At 40.6% G+C, this 18389-nt stretch overlaps 1 protein-coding gene across 1 annotated transcript in view; it reads right to left on the reverse strand.

Annotated features, from left to right (window-relative positions):
• The window catches only part of fat4 (FAT atypical cadherin 4), a 145240-nt gene that overhangs the window by 51367 nt on the left and 75484 nt on the right, over positions 1-18389 (reverse strand). Inside the window, exons 3-6 of the mRNA XM_054739360.2 lie at positions 14115-14376; positions 13166-13516; positions 10371-11293; positions 8777-8951 (exon numbers count right to left, since the gene is read on the reverse strand). Of these exons, the coding sequence (XP_054595335.2) occupies positions 8777-8951; positions 10371-11293; positions 13166-13516; positions 14115-14376 (1711 nt within the window). The remainder of the gene's footprint in view (positions 1-8776; positions 8952-10370; positions 11294-13165; positions 13517-14114; positions 14377-18389) is intronic.

Genomic DNA, 18389 nt, shown 5'->3' on the forward strand with positions numbered 1-18389 from the left:
GCTGCCTGAGGAAGCTCCCACCACCACACACAAACCCACAAAAATAAAGCGACCCACGTAACACATATAGAAATGCACATCCACAAAGATTGAGACATAAATATACAAACACACAGCAAATTAAAGACCTGGCAAAGGTATTGAAGGAATGCTTATTGGCCACAACATTCATGACTGAGTTTGAAAACTAAAACCATTTCATGCTGAGAAATGATGGTGTTATAGCCATTTTGGTCAAATCTTGAACATAACATCATGCTTGGTCTCATGCAACATCACAATAACTCATTTGATCTTTCAACACTTTCAACATGATTCTCTACTCCTACCACATCTAGTTTTAACTCAGTTTCTCTAAAATTGATTCAGGTAAGGCCAACCGTTGTGCTTTTTAAGTTTAATTAACTGTGGCAGCTTTCTTTACTTGGGCTGACTCCAAAGGTTAGTTGTGGATGTTTGTCCAATAATTCTTTGTTTGAGAGTTTTGTTAAAGCGGACCGAGTTGTTTTTTGAGAAATTATGAGTCACTTAAGACAAACACACACATTTGCCTTTCAAGAACAATGTGCATTAAAGCAACACCAGAGTTTTGAACACTTTAAGCTGTTCCTTTTAAACTGGTTTCAGTGGTTCTTTACCCACAAAATTGAGCAACTTCACATTGGACATCACTCTATAGCCCTCTGCTGACCAGAAACTGTCTCAGGTAGGAGCACCAGTGGGAGGTATCTACCTGCTTTACGGCAATAGCTGTTTATCGTGCCAATAGCTCATTTAAAGGCCGACCATCAATAAAAAGCAAAAGAAGGAGCTAAAACCAGGGTGACCATCTGCGTGGCCTACACTCATTTGAGAGAGCTAAAAGCAGCTATGAAATCACAGACTGATGGTAACATGTCTATGTTGCTACTGGTAATAGGGAACAGCAGTAGCTCAGTGGAGCGGGTTGTAATGGAAATGGTCAATTTTCACCTACATATTGACCTACACTATATCCGGTCATCTACAGACCTAATTCCACTGTCTGAGTGGAGTTTCTATCCTGTCTTCTAAAGCCCAGAAGATTCTACAGTCCTTGTTGACATTTCAGGGGGAACAAGATATCAGCCTATGTTCCCAAACAAAGCCTTCTTTTGATAAGACCGCAGGATAGCTCACTCTCATGAAAGAAGAACTTTTACAACTCATAGGTTAAATAATCATTAAATAATAAAGTGGTTGAATGAACAAATGTGATATGGATACTAATACTAATGTTTGAATAATCTAGGCTTAAATTACTGAGGTTGAAATGAATATTACTATGTCATCATCAGTAAAGTTAGATTTAACAAGTGAATCACTATCTACTGACAGCTCACACACTCAGACACGTGACAATGACAAGGTTAAAGTTGTTTCATGCACATAGATATGTTCTTACCCACAAATCGGAGAACCTTCTATCTGAAAGAAGGCGTGATGTTCTGAGAGTTGTTTGTTAACATCTCTTAACATGGCACGTCCCGATTGGCCAGGTAATCATAATATGGGAATATTAAAACAGAAACTTGCTGAGTGATTCAGTTAAGTTTTTGAGCAGAACTCCGGCTTGGCTACCGGGGGAAAACTCTTTAACCACATCTCTTGACAAGCTGTCAAAACCTACACGCTACAGGTGACACAGCAAAACGGTTCCTTCAGCTATTTAGAAACAGCTGTTCTAGACACAAACAATTTCATCTATCTGTTGTGATCCGGGAGACGACTCTGGACAGACACGGTCGCACTGCGGTCTTTTCTATGAACTTCGGTACCTCGGGGTTACCCGACCCCCCGACATCTCGGATCTGAAAGAGAGTCTCGTCAGGGGTACGTAGAACACAGCAAGATTGCGTCTGATGCCGTTTTGATAAGAACCTACTTCATAGTTTAATGCAGACCAAATTCTTTTCACACCCAGAACTCAGTTTCTTCTAGATACAAGGTTCGGATAAACACACACCATTCAATCATCATACACCACATTCCATTCACTTACATTCATCCATCACAGTTGTCTTATTTAACTTGTCTTGTTTTTAATTTGTACTTTTTACAAACCTGACTTGTCTGAATTAATACGAAGTGTGTTTGATCACTGAAAAAGCAAAGAATCCTAGAATCTTCTGATTGAACATTCAAAGACTAATAAGGCTGATATCCTATATTTATTTAGAATATCACAGCTTATTGGTCATAAGTAAAGGTAATATATTAGGCTTAAAAGCAACATATTTGTACAGGGTTGTCCAGTAATTGGAAGGTTGCAGGTTCGATCCCAACTCCAAGCAGAGAATGCTGCTGTTGTGTCCTTGGTCAAGACACTTAACCTGCCTTGCCTGCTGGTTGTGGTTGGAGGGACTGGTGGCGTCTGTGATCGGCGGGCCTTGTCGGGTGTGTGTGTGAAAGGGTATGAATGATTGTGTTGTGAAGTGCCTTAGGGGGATGTAGAACCTTAAGAAGGCGCTATACAAATACAGGCCATTTACCATACTATTGCTTTTTGTCTAAAAGTGTGGATATTTTTACTTTGTGGCTTATTTGGTATCAGTTAGCCTGTGTTAGCATTAGCTCGTTGTTAGTTACGACAGTTGTAATTAAATTTCCAACCAGTAGGAGGGCAAAGCAGGAAACATATTTTGTGTTGCTGGTTATATGTGTCACAATGTTATATACGTTAACCATCCATTTTGGCCAATAAAACCTCCACCCGATTTCAAAGTTAGGAAACATTTATCTATTTTTGCTTGACTTTTATGGATTAAGACATTGGAATGGAGGCAAAAGTGAAGTGGGCACAAACACCTCAAAGTCTCATCTGAGATGAAAAGGCAAGGCAGCATTACTTATATAGCAAATTCCAGAAACAAAGGCAATTCCATGTGCTTTCCAATTAGCAAGAATAGCAAGAACATTAAAATTTTGCACGACAGAAAGCACACACAATTTAAATTCTGATTTAAAAATCAAAAGAAAAGGACAAAGTTAAAGGGTGAGCAGTTACAATGCAGAACAAGGGCTATTGAATCCATGAAGGTTTTCTATTTTAGAGTTGGGGCACATTTAAGGTCATGAGGAAGCTGATTCCATCTGTGAGCAGGATAGTAGCTAAAAGCAGCTTCACCCTGTTTGGTTCTGACCCGGGGCTGTACCAGCTGACTGTTTCCTAAGGATCTCAGAGACCTGCTGGGCATATATACAGGAAGGAGATCCAACATGTATTTTGGCCCCATGCCATTGAGTAATTCATGAACTAGTAGAAGTAATTTTAAATTTATTCTGCAGTTTACTGGTTACGGTGTAGAAATCTAAAAACAGGAGTGATGTGTTCGGCTCTCTTGAGTTCTTGTTAAGAGCAGCATGCTGATGAAGGTTCCCAGTCATCCAGGTCATGGTAATCCAAAAGGGTTCAAATGAAGGCAACCAAACTTCTTCTGTTTCTTGAAGGTGTTTTGCTTCTCGTCAGATGGTTTGAGAGAAGAGTAAAGGAAGCATATGTCAAATGTGAAAAACCTACTTTAAATAGGGGAGGAGGGCTTAGATTTCACCTTTCCAGTACCTTTAATGCAGCTTTCAATCTCATTCCTAAGCATTTTGAGTCTAGGTCACACCTTCCTTCATCTAATCAAAATGACTCTCTCTCAATAGAAGCCAACGACTCATCAGGGGGTAGAGAGGAGGGAATCAGAGAAGTTTCTGCTTGTTAAATGAAAACAGACAGCTACAGCTTATAAGTTTGACTCTGCCATATTCCTGTCAGAATTGACAAAGCACCTCGGAGGAGAAGCAAAACGTCTACAAAAAACCAAAGAAGTCTATTTGCCTTCATGTGAACCCTTTTGGACTCTAGCAGCAGCATTCTGAATAAGCTGCAGTTGCTTCACAGCTTTATTGAGAAGACCAGTCAAAAGACCATTGCAATAGTCCACTCTACTGGAGATGAACGCATACATGAGTTTCTCTTGGTCTTGTCTAGACATGAAATCCCTGAGTTGTGCTACGTGATGAAGATGATAAAACGCTGAGTTATAGCCTTAATGTGACTAGTAAAGCTCAGGTCTGAATCAATTACGACACCAAGATTTCTAACCTGGGTCTTTGTCTCTATTCCTTTGGAACCAAGTCGAGCAATAACCTCCATCATGTCCTTATTTCCAAAGAAAACAACTTCAGTCTTGTCTTTGTTTACCTGGAGAAAGTTTGACTGCATCCAATCATTAACTTGTTCCAAACACTGACAGAGTGACTCGGTGATAGAGCTAGGTAGATCTAGTTGTCATCTGCATAACTATGATAGGCGATGTTGTTATTGTACATGTCACAACTTAAGATGGATCATCAGACACACAGCAGTTCAGACAATCTCCTGCACAGAATAGATAAATACACGCAAGGAATACTAAAACAATAACAAACATTTACCCTACTGATGCTTCTCTGATTACTGATTACTTTTGAATTATTTACATATAATCTGATCCATATGGCTCCAAAAGTCATTCTTACAACTTACACAAACAGAAACAAGAGTCTAAAAAACTGACATATCAGGCTGTGCAGCATACTCTGCTAGAATAAACTATAAACATCAAAACTGGATCATATGTTGAGCAAAAGTTACAAAAATGTAAACATTAGAAGACTCAAGGTAACTCGAGTAAGTTCTATGGGTAGAAAGATATGTGTCCCATAATGGCTGATACTTGGTTAAAGCCATTACAGCAGGACAGCTTGAGAAAAGCCTTCCACTGAGAGTGACTCTGTTAGAGAGCTCATTGTCATACATTCTTCCAAACTCGTACATTACTCAGCAATGGCTTAACAATCAGATTTGCCTGCAGCTGATCCCAGATGTTGGCGGAGCAGCAAGAGCAGCCAGGGACAATGCAAACCTCCCAAGTATCTCTATTTATCTGCAAAACCTGTTAAATCACTGCTGCAGAAAAAAAAAGATTTAAAGAATTATTGAGTAGTTAATTGGGGGAAAAAAGAACATCTTTTGTGGGGCTGCATGGTGGTACTGTTGCCTCACACAAAGGTTACAGGTTAAAATCCCAGCAACAGCCTTTCTGGATTTCTTCCACAGTCCAAAAACCTGCATTTTCTGTGATTTGGCACCACTAAATTGTCCCTATATGTTTGAGTGAGTGTGTGACTGGATCATGTGGCTCTGTGATGGACTGGAGACCTGTCCGGGGTGTCCCCCACCCCTCATCCATTGGCTGATGGAGATAGGCACCAGCTCCTTGTGATCTTGAGGAGAGGATGGTTAAGCTAACAAGAAAAATCTTCTGTGTAAAAATATTTCCCTGCACCATATCTTGTAAAGCATCTGTTTTGCAGCTTGCATTGATACCATCCATCCATCTATTTTTGGCCACTTATCTGGAGTCAAGTCGTGGGGTCAGTAGCCTAAGTCGAGAGGCCCAGACTTCCCTGTCCCCAGCCACTTGGACCAGCTCCTCCGGGGGAATCCTAAGGTGTTCCATGGACAGGTGAGAGACATAGTCCCTCCAACGTGTCCTGGGCCTTCCTTTAGGTCATCATTATCCAGAGTAGCGTTCAAATAAATTGTGAGTTTGATACTACAAAACACCAAAACAGCATTATAAAGATGTTACAGCAGCACTGTTGAAACAAAAACAGTCTAATCCACAGATTGTTGATTTACTCTTGAATTTAAAAGTTATTCTTTGGTTCTTTCTTTTAGTTTAAACATGTTGAAATTAGGGATGCCCTCCTGTTCAGCATTTTAGGCTTCCGATTCCGATTGAATCTTTTAACTTAAAATCCGATCCATTTTGAGTGCCTATCTGATAGTTTCCCTTCACTATTCAAATTTATACATTTCAATATTTCAAAATGAAATATATTAATATATATTAGTAACTCATGTGAACGTTTCAAGACTAATTCATTAATAAACATTATCATTATTGTTGTAAATTCCATGAAATCAAAATCTTACAGAGAAAGGTCAGCTTCAGCTTAATTTTTTGGACAAAAGTAATTAACTAACTAATGAGATAGCAGCAGGCTACACACTGGCGTGCTCAATGGTGCCCTCTACTGTCGTGATTGGAATTACGCTTTATTTTTAAGTAAAGACCTAAGTGGCAGGGGAATAAAAAAAAAACGTCAATAGGCCCTGTGCACGAGAAAATGCTAACTTCCTGTTTTAACAGGACGAGCTCCCAGCACTGACCCGGTTGCTGTAGGACTACGGACAACCTGAAGTTTGTTTACTGAGATTTGTTTACTGAGATGTAGATGAACAAGCTCATAGCAGACTCTTGAGGTTTCCCTGGAAGGATTTAAACTCACGTGAGCCAACAGGAGCGCAGAGCAATTCGTTAAGTGTCCCAGACATCTTGAGAAATGTAAATCGCTGCTTGATTAGTCATCCATTTGTTAAACTTCTTTTGGAAAACCCAACTGTAAACAGTTGCCCCCCCCCCCCCCCCCCCCCGCCCAATTTAACATTTTTGACAACCCATAATGATTTAGAGCAAGGCTGATTTATTCATTAAGTTAAAACTTGATTAGATTCAGATTGGATTAATGTTATGAGGTGAAATCGTAGTTCTTCGTTCATCAAAAAGGGCCATTTAAAGGGGCCATTTCATGGAAAGTCCACTTTTGGGAGCTTTGTAGCATGTGTTGTTTCCTTGTGTAAAATACCCCTAAACCCATTTTTGGTGCATTCATGCATTTTCCTGTTTCAGCTGCAAATTTTGAATTTAATTTTAAAATTCATAAAAATAGGCCGATGTAAAATCTATACGTCGCTCAATCTTCTGGCTTCTTCTGGTTAGGGTTTTAGCTATACTTGCCAGTTTTACCATTTCAACCTTTTATTGGTAAAGTATACATACAATATAAGAACTAATATGGTTTTTAGCTCGTTTTTATGTTGCCAGTGTGAGTCAATGTGAGGTGAGCAGAGTAAATAAACTAAAATGCTGCTTGGAAATGACCTAATTCAAAGATGTTTAGAGACAAAATATTTTTGCAGAAAATAATCAATAAAAGTAAAATATAAAACATGAAATTTGCTTCAGCTGGATAAATAAATTACTACCAACACCACTGAGAGTCAGCACATGGTAAAATAGAGTTATAACCGAGTATAAATTCAGGCTGACAAAAACAACTCATATTTAATTAAAACGCATCTCAATAGGGCCAACGACAAAATTTTATCATGCAATGTGAAACGTGTAACTTTTATGCAAAAGGGTCACATTGCTCTTATGGTATATCCAAGCTAAGAGATGTAGCCAAAAAACACTAAAAATGCAACTTTCTTAGAAAAAATCTCAAGAGAGCACAATGCCGTGGGTCAGAGCCCTGCCCACAGAAAGATAATCTAAGTTGTAGCTCGTCTGTCTGAACAAACGGTCATTTATCTCTTTTTGTCATGAAGTGGTAGAAGTGGTTGCAGCCAGACTCGGCCCTGGCTTTAACACAACACCAAACATGACAGCTCGACATATTTCTGACCGACAGCTGAGGTCCTTTGTCTGATAGTGGACGACTTTGAGAATCAAACGACTCTCCCCAGCAAATGCTTTTGCTTTATGGTGTTTTGGGATCGAACTTGGACAATGTTAACACGAACGTCTGCGGTTTAAAATGAGTCACGGTAGACGGCCCACTTGGAGACACGTCTGCTTTGTCCACCTTCGACATTTAGCTGCTAGATTGTGCCTGCGAGAGCCATTTCCCCTCACCGTCTCAACCCAGGCCTCAAAAATGTGAGAAAATGCTGCTGGGTAATTTGGCCTGTACAATGATTATGGGGTTTTTGATTTTGATATTCTACCCCAAATCCTTCTCTCTGCCTCAACATTGCACTGAAACGTCCTGTCAAAATATTTTGGAATTGTTGTCAAGACTCCAAATAAGGACTCCCTGTGAAGTGAACAAAAAGCGATCGCATCCTAATTAGTATGTTCGTTTGTTGGGAAACTTGGCCCATGTGGCATTGATCTCTAAACAACACACGGCAACAAAAACCTCATCAGCAAATTTTAAACTGTCTCACTTGATTATTAGAAAAACTGTTATCCAAGTCTTCTTAATTGAAAATGTGTTGACTGTCTAAACTAAAACCTTGACATAAATGCAACGCACAATCGTTTTGTGCAAATTGAAGTATCTCTGCATGCAACTTAATGCCAAATCTCACCAAAGTCTGCACACAGTCAAAAATATACAATGTTATGCACGGTCACATGGTCAGTCCAGGAATGAAACAGAACCACCCTCAGACCATGACAGCTCTGCCAGAGCAGCTCAGGGGAACGTATACTTAACTGGAAAACCATGTGATTTGGCTGAAATAGGGATATGCACATTCTCCTTCAACTGCACATTAACTGGCCTGGATGCAATAACAAGTTAACCTTTTATCTGGCTATAACAAGCTCTACCGCCATATCCAAATAAACACAGGATGCTATTCAATTCAGTTTGCTGAACAGACTTCTGTGGAGTAAAAGAACAAGCAGTTAAAAAAGACACTCCCTATTTTGCAAGCTAAAAACTCCAGAATGTTTATGTTATTGCAGCACACAAAACGAACAGTGTGCTGAAATATAAATGCTGTTTGTTGACATCGCTGTTAGTTTTTTTCCCCAGGGTCAACAGAGGCTGATTACAAAAATGAATATTGTGACATGGAGTTTCGTGTAGTGCTCAGACCTCAGCATATACTATACAATATACTGCAGTAAGATCAGCTGGACCATACCTGAGTCAGTGGCTGTGATCAGCAGGATGTATTTCCCCTGAGCCTCTCGGTCCAACGTCTGAGTCAGACTCAGCTGGCCGCTGGATGACAGAGTGAATGCTCCCTCGTCGTTCCCACCACTGAGCATGTAGCTTAGCTGTCCGTTCGCACCTTGGTCGTCGTCTCGGGCAACGACCTGGGACAAAACAAACAGAAATCAGACTGCGACGAATGAATGTTTGTTTGAAATAAACAGGAAAACTGAGTTACAGTGAGAAAGACCAGAATAGGATTTTTAATTAAAAAAAATTCTAAGGAAGAAATGTACTTTTGGCTTGATTATTTGGAGGTTTTGTTTGACACACGTTACCTGTCACCTATGTCACAACTGACATGACTGAAGATGTGTTTCAATACAAATGTATCAGCAATATTAGTTATCATTATAATTAATAATACTGGGTTAAAGCCTTAAAAGTGTTTAAAATGCTTCCAAACTTTTCTGCTCCAGACTAACACACACAAAAAAACAAAAAAATAAATAAAATAAAAAAAAATAAAACACAGACAACTTTAAAGAAATCAATAGAAATTAACTTTCTTTTTTATTTGCAGTAAGATATTTGGCTATTTTAATTACAGAAAAGTGCTCAAAACAACTCAGACATACTTAAATGTTGTTTTTGTCTGAAGAAGCTGATTCATTTGGCCAGGGGTATCCTGGTGCTGTTACAGCGATGCTAATTTATAAAACTATGATTTTGAATGAAGCTGGTGATATTTTAAAGAAATGTTCTCTCTGCTACACTCACAAGACAAAAAGTATAGTAAAAGTGGCATTCTGGTTACCTTTTTATGAATTTCAACAGCTACAATAATCTGCTGAGGGTGCGTCTTTGTTAAATCGTTCTAGCGAATCTGATGACGGCGATACAATGTGGCACCAGGGAAGTTTTTCTTGAGGGAAGGAATATATTTTTAATCAAACTTTACCAGAGAATCCACATCAAATAAAAACCACAAAGTCAACGAGTGTGTGATTGCTGACAGGATTATTTATTTGTGATTTCTTGGTCTAAAACATTTTAGAAGTCAGCATCTTGCTCAGAACTTTCAGCTCTTCCTGCCATGTCTGCTAGAGTCACACAGGTTAGCTCAGAGATTTGAGCCTCACAACATCTGGATCCTTTCCCACATAACTGTGCCCTCATTTTCTCCAAAGGTACACAAGTGAATGAAAGTGGAACTGCTCTGCTACTGAAAATAAGCTTTTCCTCTCCATTCTTTATATATGGCTCATTTAGTCATCCGGGCGGCTGTAATGCTAATTACTTTGTAGTGCTATTGAGCAGAGTTTCATATTTCGGTGAAATCCTTTAAAGTCTAAATTGAGCAGAGCAAATTGCAGTCATTTTTCATTTCTTTATCATTGCAGTCAGGTATTTGTCATTTAGCAAAATGAGACCACCGTGTTCAGAGTTCCAGTGCTCTTACATACCTGCTCTTATTGAGTTAGTACTACTACAGATTTAGTTAAGGAATTAGCTCGATGAAGGCCTTTGAACTGCCATTCAAAGCACTGACTGAAAAATGGTCTAAAAAAACAAGCACTGACCTGCAGAATGTTTCTGGGGAGGTTCTCCAGATTTTCTTTAACGTTGATAATGTAGGGAGAGAGCTCAAACACTGGTGAGCAGTCGTTGACGTCTGATAAAACAATGTTGACAGTTGAACGGTCCAATCTGGGGCTGCTACCTCGGTCTGTTGCTTGGACCACCAGTGAATAGGTTGACTGTGTCTCACGGTCAAGCTGTTTGGCGACAGAGATCACTCCTGTGACTGAATCGATCCTGAAATCATTGTTGGTGTTGCCCCCAGCGACAGAGAACCGGATCTGCCCATTGGTGCCATCATCCGCGTCGCTAGCAAACACCTGGATGATGTCAGAGCCAGTTAAGATGTTCTCCTCAATTTCAATGTCGTAGATGTTCTGTGAGAAACTCGGCGTGTTGTCGTTAACGTCCAGCACCATCATGGTGATGTCCATAGTTGAGGACAGAGGTGGCTCACCTTTATCTGTGGCTACAACTGTGAGCGTGTAGTTGGAAAGTTCTTCGCGGTCAAGTTCCCCGACCAGCCTGACATCTCCATCTATAGTGCTGATGCTGAACTTATTACCAAAGGGCCCTCTGAGGGAGTACTCAACATAGCTGTTGGGTCCACTATCAGCGTCTGTGGCCTGGGCGGTGAAGATCACTGTGTCCACTGGGGTGTTCTCCTGGATGTAGGTCATCTTCTGGGACGTGAAGATTGGAGGGCAGTCGTTGACATCCAGTAGGATGATTGACACCTGAGCAGTGCTGGTAAGGCGGGTGATGAGAGGCGGCGTCAGGTCATTCACTGTGACCACAAGGTTGTAGAAAGACTGGGTTTCTCGGTCCAGTGTCTTCTTTGTTTTTAGAACCCCTTCCTTTGTGATGACAAAGTGGCCGTGAGGATCACCAGATGCTATTGAGTAAAGGAGCTGGGCATTTGGACCTGGACAACAAGCAAACAGAAACACCACTGAGATGAGGGGAAATCTAGAAAAAAAAAACAAAAGATAGAACAGAGACTGGCCTTGAAACAATCTGAAAATAATAAAGCAGACAAAAGATTCATTTTAAATGTACACCAGATTCCCATCTCACTGTTTAATGGGACCTTGAGCTTTGAAAACAAACAAAAAGAGTAGATATCCAAAAAAAACAGTATCATAGAGGTCAAGCACAAACATTTCTATTGTTCATCGTTACCTTTTCTGTGTTTCCTTCTGCTGGGCACGTAGATGAACTATCAACATCTGTTTCCACAAATTGTACACGTCTTTATCCTTACTGAGAGAACAATAAATGTATGCAGCATGACAAATTACTATTAAAGAGAAACACCAATCCAAGCCACTTCCTTAACTGATATTGCCTTTGTGAAGTTTTGGAAAACCCCTCAAGATCACAACATTTATTTAAATATCATTATAAAAACGGACAGTGACTGAGTTACCGGTTAAATCGGATCTAATCTGCCGGAGATCCTTGGAACTGAAGGTCAAAATGTGCATAATCAAGCACTGGTACAGCAACTCACTTTCCCATACATCTTCGTGTTTTCACTGTATGTGATTAATGTCTTGTCTAGAGCCAGAGAGCTGTACCCATCTGACACAGTCTGAAGGTCAAGGGTCAGATCACAGGAAGTCCTAACAGTTTTTGTGTTGGTACTGTGACAAAAGAAAACAGGCACTTTGTATCTGAAAGGATCAGCGTCTGTGGAGCAGCGTTTAGAACGAGGCAGCGTGTTTCCCAGGAATGTGGGTCACGATAACCACATTAAGCCTGGGTGAAGCGTGATTACAGCTGGAGAAAGTAGCAAATACCACACGCCACTTTAAAATCACAAATCCCACCACCTGAAAGGCAGACATAAGCTGAATCACTTGATCACAAAGACAAGATGCTGCCTTTCATCAAGTGTTTTAAATAAATATAAGAAATAAAACGCAGGCTTGAGAGCTTCTGTGAAACCAGCCGTCATAACAAAGTGACAGGCCCGCGTTACATTAATCTTCTTTGGCAAACTCACACGTGATTTATGAACCCAAAGAGCATATTATTGCTTTAAACACAAACACTGAGCTGTTGTCTTTAAATAAAGTGACACGTTTCAGATCTATCATTTAATTCTGTAGCCCGAGTGTAAAAACAGTGTAAAGATCTGGTCCCAGCACATTCATCTCACACAGATGATAAATATCTCCAAATGTAGTCATGGTGGCTGCAGCTCTGAGTTATAAAATCCTTTTAATATGAAATCTGTATCATTAAGGACACCACGGCAACACTGGCGGGAAAAGGTGGAACTAAACCACAAAATATGTATTTAACTGGTAAATATTACTGCCTTTACTCCGGCTTCCTCCCACAGTCCAAAAACATGACTGTTAGATTGATTGGTCTGTCTAAATTGTCCATGGGTGAGTGTGTGTGTGTGTGTGTGTGTGTGTGTGTGTGTGTGCATGGTTGTTTGTCCTGTGTGTCTCTGTGTTGCCCTGCGATGGACTGGCTCTCTGTCCAGGGTGTACCCCGCCTGATTGCCCATTGACCACTGGAGATAGGCACCAACACCCCCGCGACCCTACATGGACAAGCGGGTTCAGACAATGGATGGATGGATGTTAGTGCCTCATTGGCCTGTGTAAGATGTCAGATATCCTCCATATTTCCAACAATTTGCTGAAAAGCTGCAGCCCAGTGGGATCCTGGTTTTATTTTACCTGAATGTAAAAGTATATCAACACTGTTGACCTTTTTAAGCAAACTAATACTTGTGTTGGTATTTTGTGCGAAGGCTCCCGCAACCTTTCATACACACCATCATCAGCATCACTGGCCACAACGGTGATGATACTGGATCCGGGCGGTAGACTCTCTGACACAGACGTGCTGTAGATGGTGGTGTCAAAGATGGGCGGGTTGTCGTTCACGTCCAACACGTTGAAGTACACTCGGACTGTGCTGGCCTGCCCACCGCCGTCCCGAGCCTTCGCCGTTAGAATATAGTACTGCTGAGTCTCATAGTCCAATGAGCATGTCACGTTGAAAACTCCGGTTACAGGGTTGAGGAGGAAGGTCCCGTCTTCATCATCCTCCTCTAGCGAGTAGGTGACCTCTCCGTTCACCCCTGAGTCCAAGTCGCTAGCCAGGATTGCCGCCACGATGGAGCCTAAAGGATGAGGATGCACAAATGAGTAGTTTAATACGTTTTAAAAACAAGAGAGCTGCAGGGGAGCTTTTAAAGCTGATGAGTCATTGCTTGTTCAGCCAGGTGCTAAAATAACAACAGTCTGACTTGGACTGCTTTGTTCCACAGTAAAAAAAAAACGATTAGTGTCAAAACATATGGAAAAATCATCTCATTATTAAGCATTTTATTAGGATTTAACATGATTGTATTTTGACTGCAACCTCACTGAACTACTACATGTTTACAATGCTGAGAGGATGAGTGAGGCCTTCCAGACAGCTGCCAGAATCCCTGTAAATCACAAAGACTGGTGATGGATTTCCACATAAATCAAATATCAGTTGTTGCTCCGTTGACCTACTAAACTCTTCATTTTACGCCTGAGGAAAAATATAAAGATTTGAGGAACCACAGCACTCACATAAACATGTTTAAAAGAAAAAAAGAATATCTAGAAGTCCTCCCAGGGAGTTGTGCAAGATTGGTCTGAAAGCTTTTCCATGAGACAAAACACTGACTGTTCCATCCATTCCTGAGTGTTTAGCTTGTAACTGTACGCTCCATTAAGTGACCTCACCTGGTGCCATGTCTTCAGGGATATCGAATGAATATGTTGCTCGGGAGAACTTGGGCGTGTGGTCGTTGACGTCTTTGACAGTGATGTTCAGCCTCATGTCGGACGACTGTTTTCCATCATCTGCTCTCACCAGAAGGGAATATTTGGATCTGCGTTCCCTGTCCAGCTTCTTGGTGGCAATCAGGTCACCGGATTCAGGGTCAATCCGAAAACTGTCGTCTGCCCCGCTGATGATGGTGTACGTCACAAGAGCATTTGGACCCTGAGGTGAAAGATGGAAACCAATGCACGGTGTTTAATGCACCTAAATAAACTTTGCCTCGCACATTAATCACCTTCATACAATCATCAGATTCCTGTCACCTGTGCCTGCCTCCATCTAAGCAGCAAAAGCATTAGATTGGTGAGCTGCTGACCAGCGTTCCAGGGGTATTTCTGGATCATAAATCCAAACCCTGATCTGGCCAAGGCTCCTTCTTTATCGTCCTCTGTGCCTCTACTGTTATCTTTTAATAAATACATGTTGTGACCCACTCTTGTTGTCTGGTGCAATGATCAGGTCCAGTTCCAGTAGCTTTACACATAAAGCTGGAGAGAAACCAGATTTTTCATTGAGACGGCCCACAAACAGGAAGTATTACATTTGGAATATATTGTGAAATTAGTAATGAGGGTGATTAAGTCAAAATAAAGGGAAGGGTAGAGGGGATTATCCCTGGTTGATAATTAGAATAAATATTCAGCCATGGTGTTAGAAAGTTAACAAGAGACTACTGAGGTCCCAGTGAATTATTTATGTACCTTAGGCAATAAAAATCACTTATTCACAAACAAAAAAAATTACAAATTACTGTGAAATAATTAAACCATTTAATAGTTTTCTTAAAAAATTATAGAAAAAAAATACAAAAAATAATGACAAAGAAAACATGACTTTTGGGATAAAGAGCTGTCCTAAAGTTCAACTTTAGTCTTGTTTTTACATATTTGCAGTGGTCATTAGTAGGAATGAATTTCCAAACCCTTGTAAGACGTTCTCTGAGGGAAAGAAACCCCGCTGGTGTGCCTGTTTGAGGATGTAAAAGTCAGCTGGAGGAGAAAATAGCTTCAGACGACAGAATTTGGAGTCTTATTTCCTCATATTCAGACATCTCACCTCTGATTGGCAAACAGCAACACAACTCTACCACTGACTTTGTTTGCTCTGCAATGCTGGTTGTTTAATAAGGAACAATTACACAGTTTTTCAAAGCATTTGCAGTGGTCTCTAGTATAAATGAATGCCTTGTAAGTCAATCTCTGTGGGAAAGAAGCTCTGGTGCACCCGTTTCAGAAAGTAGAAGTGAGTCTAATTCCATTTTTGGTTCTTTTTTTTTTTTCAAGAATGTTCCAATGATGTTTACAGAAGTGAGTCTGTTTGCTCTGCAGTATTGATGTTTTATCTCCACAAATAACACAAACCTGAAGGATTTCCGCTGTGTGGTGGAGTTGCTAACAGTTAGCATCTAATTAACATGCTCTGCTGTTTCCTGGACGCTAAAACAACAACAGCCTTCCCCGTCGTGAGACAAGATGGGCGAGTCTATGAAGGTAAGTGACAGTGTGACGTAGATCTGTCGCGCTTTTCAAATCCTAGAGTTTCACGTCTATTTTCTATCAGAAGCTAATGCAGGAGATAGATGTGAGACAATTTTTATGTTCAGCCCGCATGAATACCTCAGAAGGGCCGATTATAATCAGAAATAATCATTAAAAAAATGTGTTTTTATTGAAGCTGATCTTTTAAAAATATATAATTTCTAAGAGTTGAATACTTTGTGATAAAAACAGAACTTTAAACCTAAAAAAACATGTTTATTCAGAACATTTTGGTTATTAAAGAAAAAAATGTCACTAGCAAAATAAAATAAAAGTTGATTGTTGCTATCCTACAAATGCTTTTTAGCATTTAAAGGGATATTTCAGTCATACATGTGTACTTCTCAAACACAGGCTGTTTAGGAAGCTTTCCAGAGCAGGTAAGATACTTACTATCCCAACTGTTGCACACAAACACACTAAAATGTTCCAATATCCTTTGAAAGGTTTCCCTCCACAAAGTGACCCGATAGACCATCTGTGTCTGTAACCTTGGACCAGAACAAGCTCTGTGACACATGCGGTGGCTTTGCTGAGAGGCTTTGGAACAAGAGAAGAAGACCGAATGTGATGACACGTGAATGAGCCTGATGACAGAGTCTGACATTTATATTTGTGTTGGAACAATGAGAGATCAGATAAATTGTCTCTCTTTGTGTCTTCAGCCAAAAAGCTAAAGCAACTTCAAAAAGCGTCTGCTACTCAGTGAGACGATTGAAGCGAAGGCTCCAGTTACAGTTAAGCTAAAAAAGAGACTCTTGCAGCTTCGGATGGAGTCTGTGTGATGCTGTTTGATCCCAGCAGAACAATGACTAGGCTCATAGTGAGAGAGGTGTTGCTTTTAGCTGACTCAGATCGACATTTACTTACTTAAAGGACAAAACTTCTCACTGATTATGTATTTAAAAATCTGTTTATAGAGCCTTTATGCATCTATGTGTATTTAGAACTAAGCCATACATCTGCTTGGTTAAAAGTGTAAAAAATGTTGCTTTCTATAGGAATGTGCTTGGTTGCTTTCTGCTGTATCTGACATTTTTGGCCCTTATGACTGTTGCAGCTTAGATCAATAAAAGTAAAAAAACAAATGAAACTAAATTGAAACGAATCATTCCAAAATATTCCGGTATTCCAGTGCTTGCTTTTGCTTCCCTATAATTTTTGACAGGAGATAAATTTCCTAAAAACTCAAAACCTCAAACCTGATCTATAATACAGGCTGAAATCTGTGCAGCTTCTGGAGCTTCCTAGCAGCAGTCTGTAAAAATCACGCACAGCACTGGCATCCCGCTGCTGGAGGACTGAGGAACAGAACTGTAAAACATTTTACGCGCATGTGGAGAGGACATCTCAGCGTTTCTCTTAGTTAATGTTATAATGGTTTGGCTTGATTTGACAAAAAGATAAAGTTCTCTCTTTCACCAAAACAAATAAAACATTCTGAAGTCTGTCTTTTTATAGACTTCAGCAAAAGCACAACCAGTTCAAGCGTGCACACGTAAGCCAAAAGCTTTAGACAGAGTCAGTATTGTCAGGCCAGGTTCAGGATTTTTGCTTATCCCTTTTTCATTTTATGAGTCTTTTTTTTTTAACCTCTCTCTTTCTGGCCTTGTTTCACTGCATTACCAGAGACTCTGTCTGGGATAAAACCCAGTAAAAAAAAGGAAGGAGAAAGGAGCAAAAATCTGCCCATCAAGGACCCCGCTGTCATCAATCAGTTGCTCCGGTTCTGGCGATCCCATTAGCCACCTGCACTGCGGTCCGGAACCCAACACCCATGGTTTGCCAATTAATATTTCTGATATGATTCAAAGGCAGAGCAGAGGAGGTGGGAGACACTGAGCAGGAGGTCCATGTAGGCCGAAGTCCCTCACATCACAGCGCCATCATTAACATGTACACAAACACGATGATGCTGCTCCACCTCTCGACCCTAAAGAGTCTGGCTACTTTACAGCTCTCTGAGGGTTGTTAGCATGGGTGAAGGGACGCCGGATGACCAATTAAGTAGTTTTGAGGAGCAGATGGAAACCCATTTAGCAGATGAGTGGTTGTTTTTAGAGCCTGTGCCTCCTGTGAGAAGTGAACGGTGCTAAGCAGTGATGGTGAGCTTCCTGTGTGTAAGAGCACAGATCCAATAATAACACAAACTCCTGGAAAAGCAGCTACAACAGCTCAACGGTGAAGCCTCTGACAGCTGCTGAAGACCTAAGGTGTAGCAATGAAGGTGTGTATCTCAGCTATCCCTGTAGCATGTGTTCCTGCACATCACTACGGTTGGATTTAAAACTCTCCTGCCCTGATCGCTGTTTTAATCTTCTTCTTCCTGTGGCATTTTTCCCTGCTTGAACCCCATCAAAACCCTTCACCACACAAAAGACAGCATATTAATTTCTCCTGGAATGGCACACATTTCAAGAGACTAAATGTCTTTATGAAAGTATTTTTTATCAGATTCTCTTCTAAAACAAACTGCAGTCTCTTCTGTCATTTCAGCTAGAAGTTATTGTACCGTTGAATTTGATGGGAACATTCTGGTGCCTGAATTCCGCCCATCAGCTGCCCGGCCACTGTTGTGCATTCTGCACTGGCTCACACATGTGGCTTTCTCAACGAGGACTCCAATACGCTCTGTTC

The sequence above is a fragment of the Nothobranchius furzeri genome, chromosome 1 (genome assembly GCF_043380555.1).
Source record: "Nothobranchius furzeri strain GRZ-AD chromosome 1, NfurGRZ-RIMD1, whole genome shotgun sequence".
Lineage (NCBI taxonomy): Eukaryota > Metazoa > Chordata > Actinopteri > Cyprinodontiformes > Nothobranchiidae > Nothobranchius > Nothobranchius furzeri.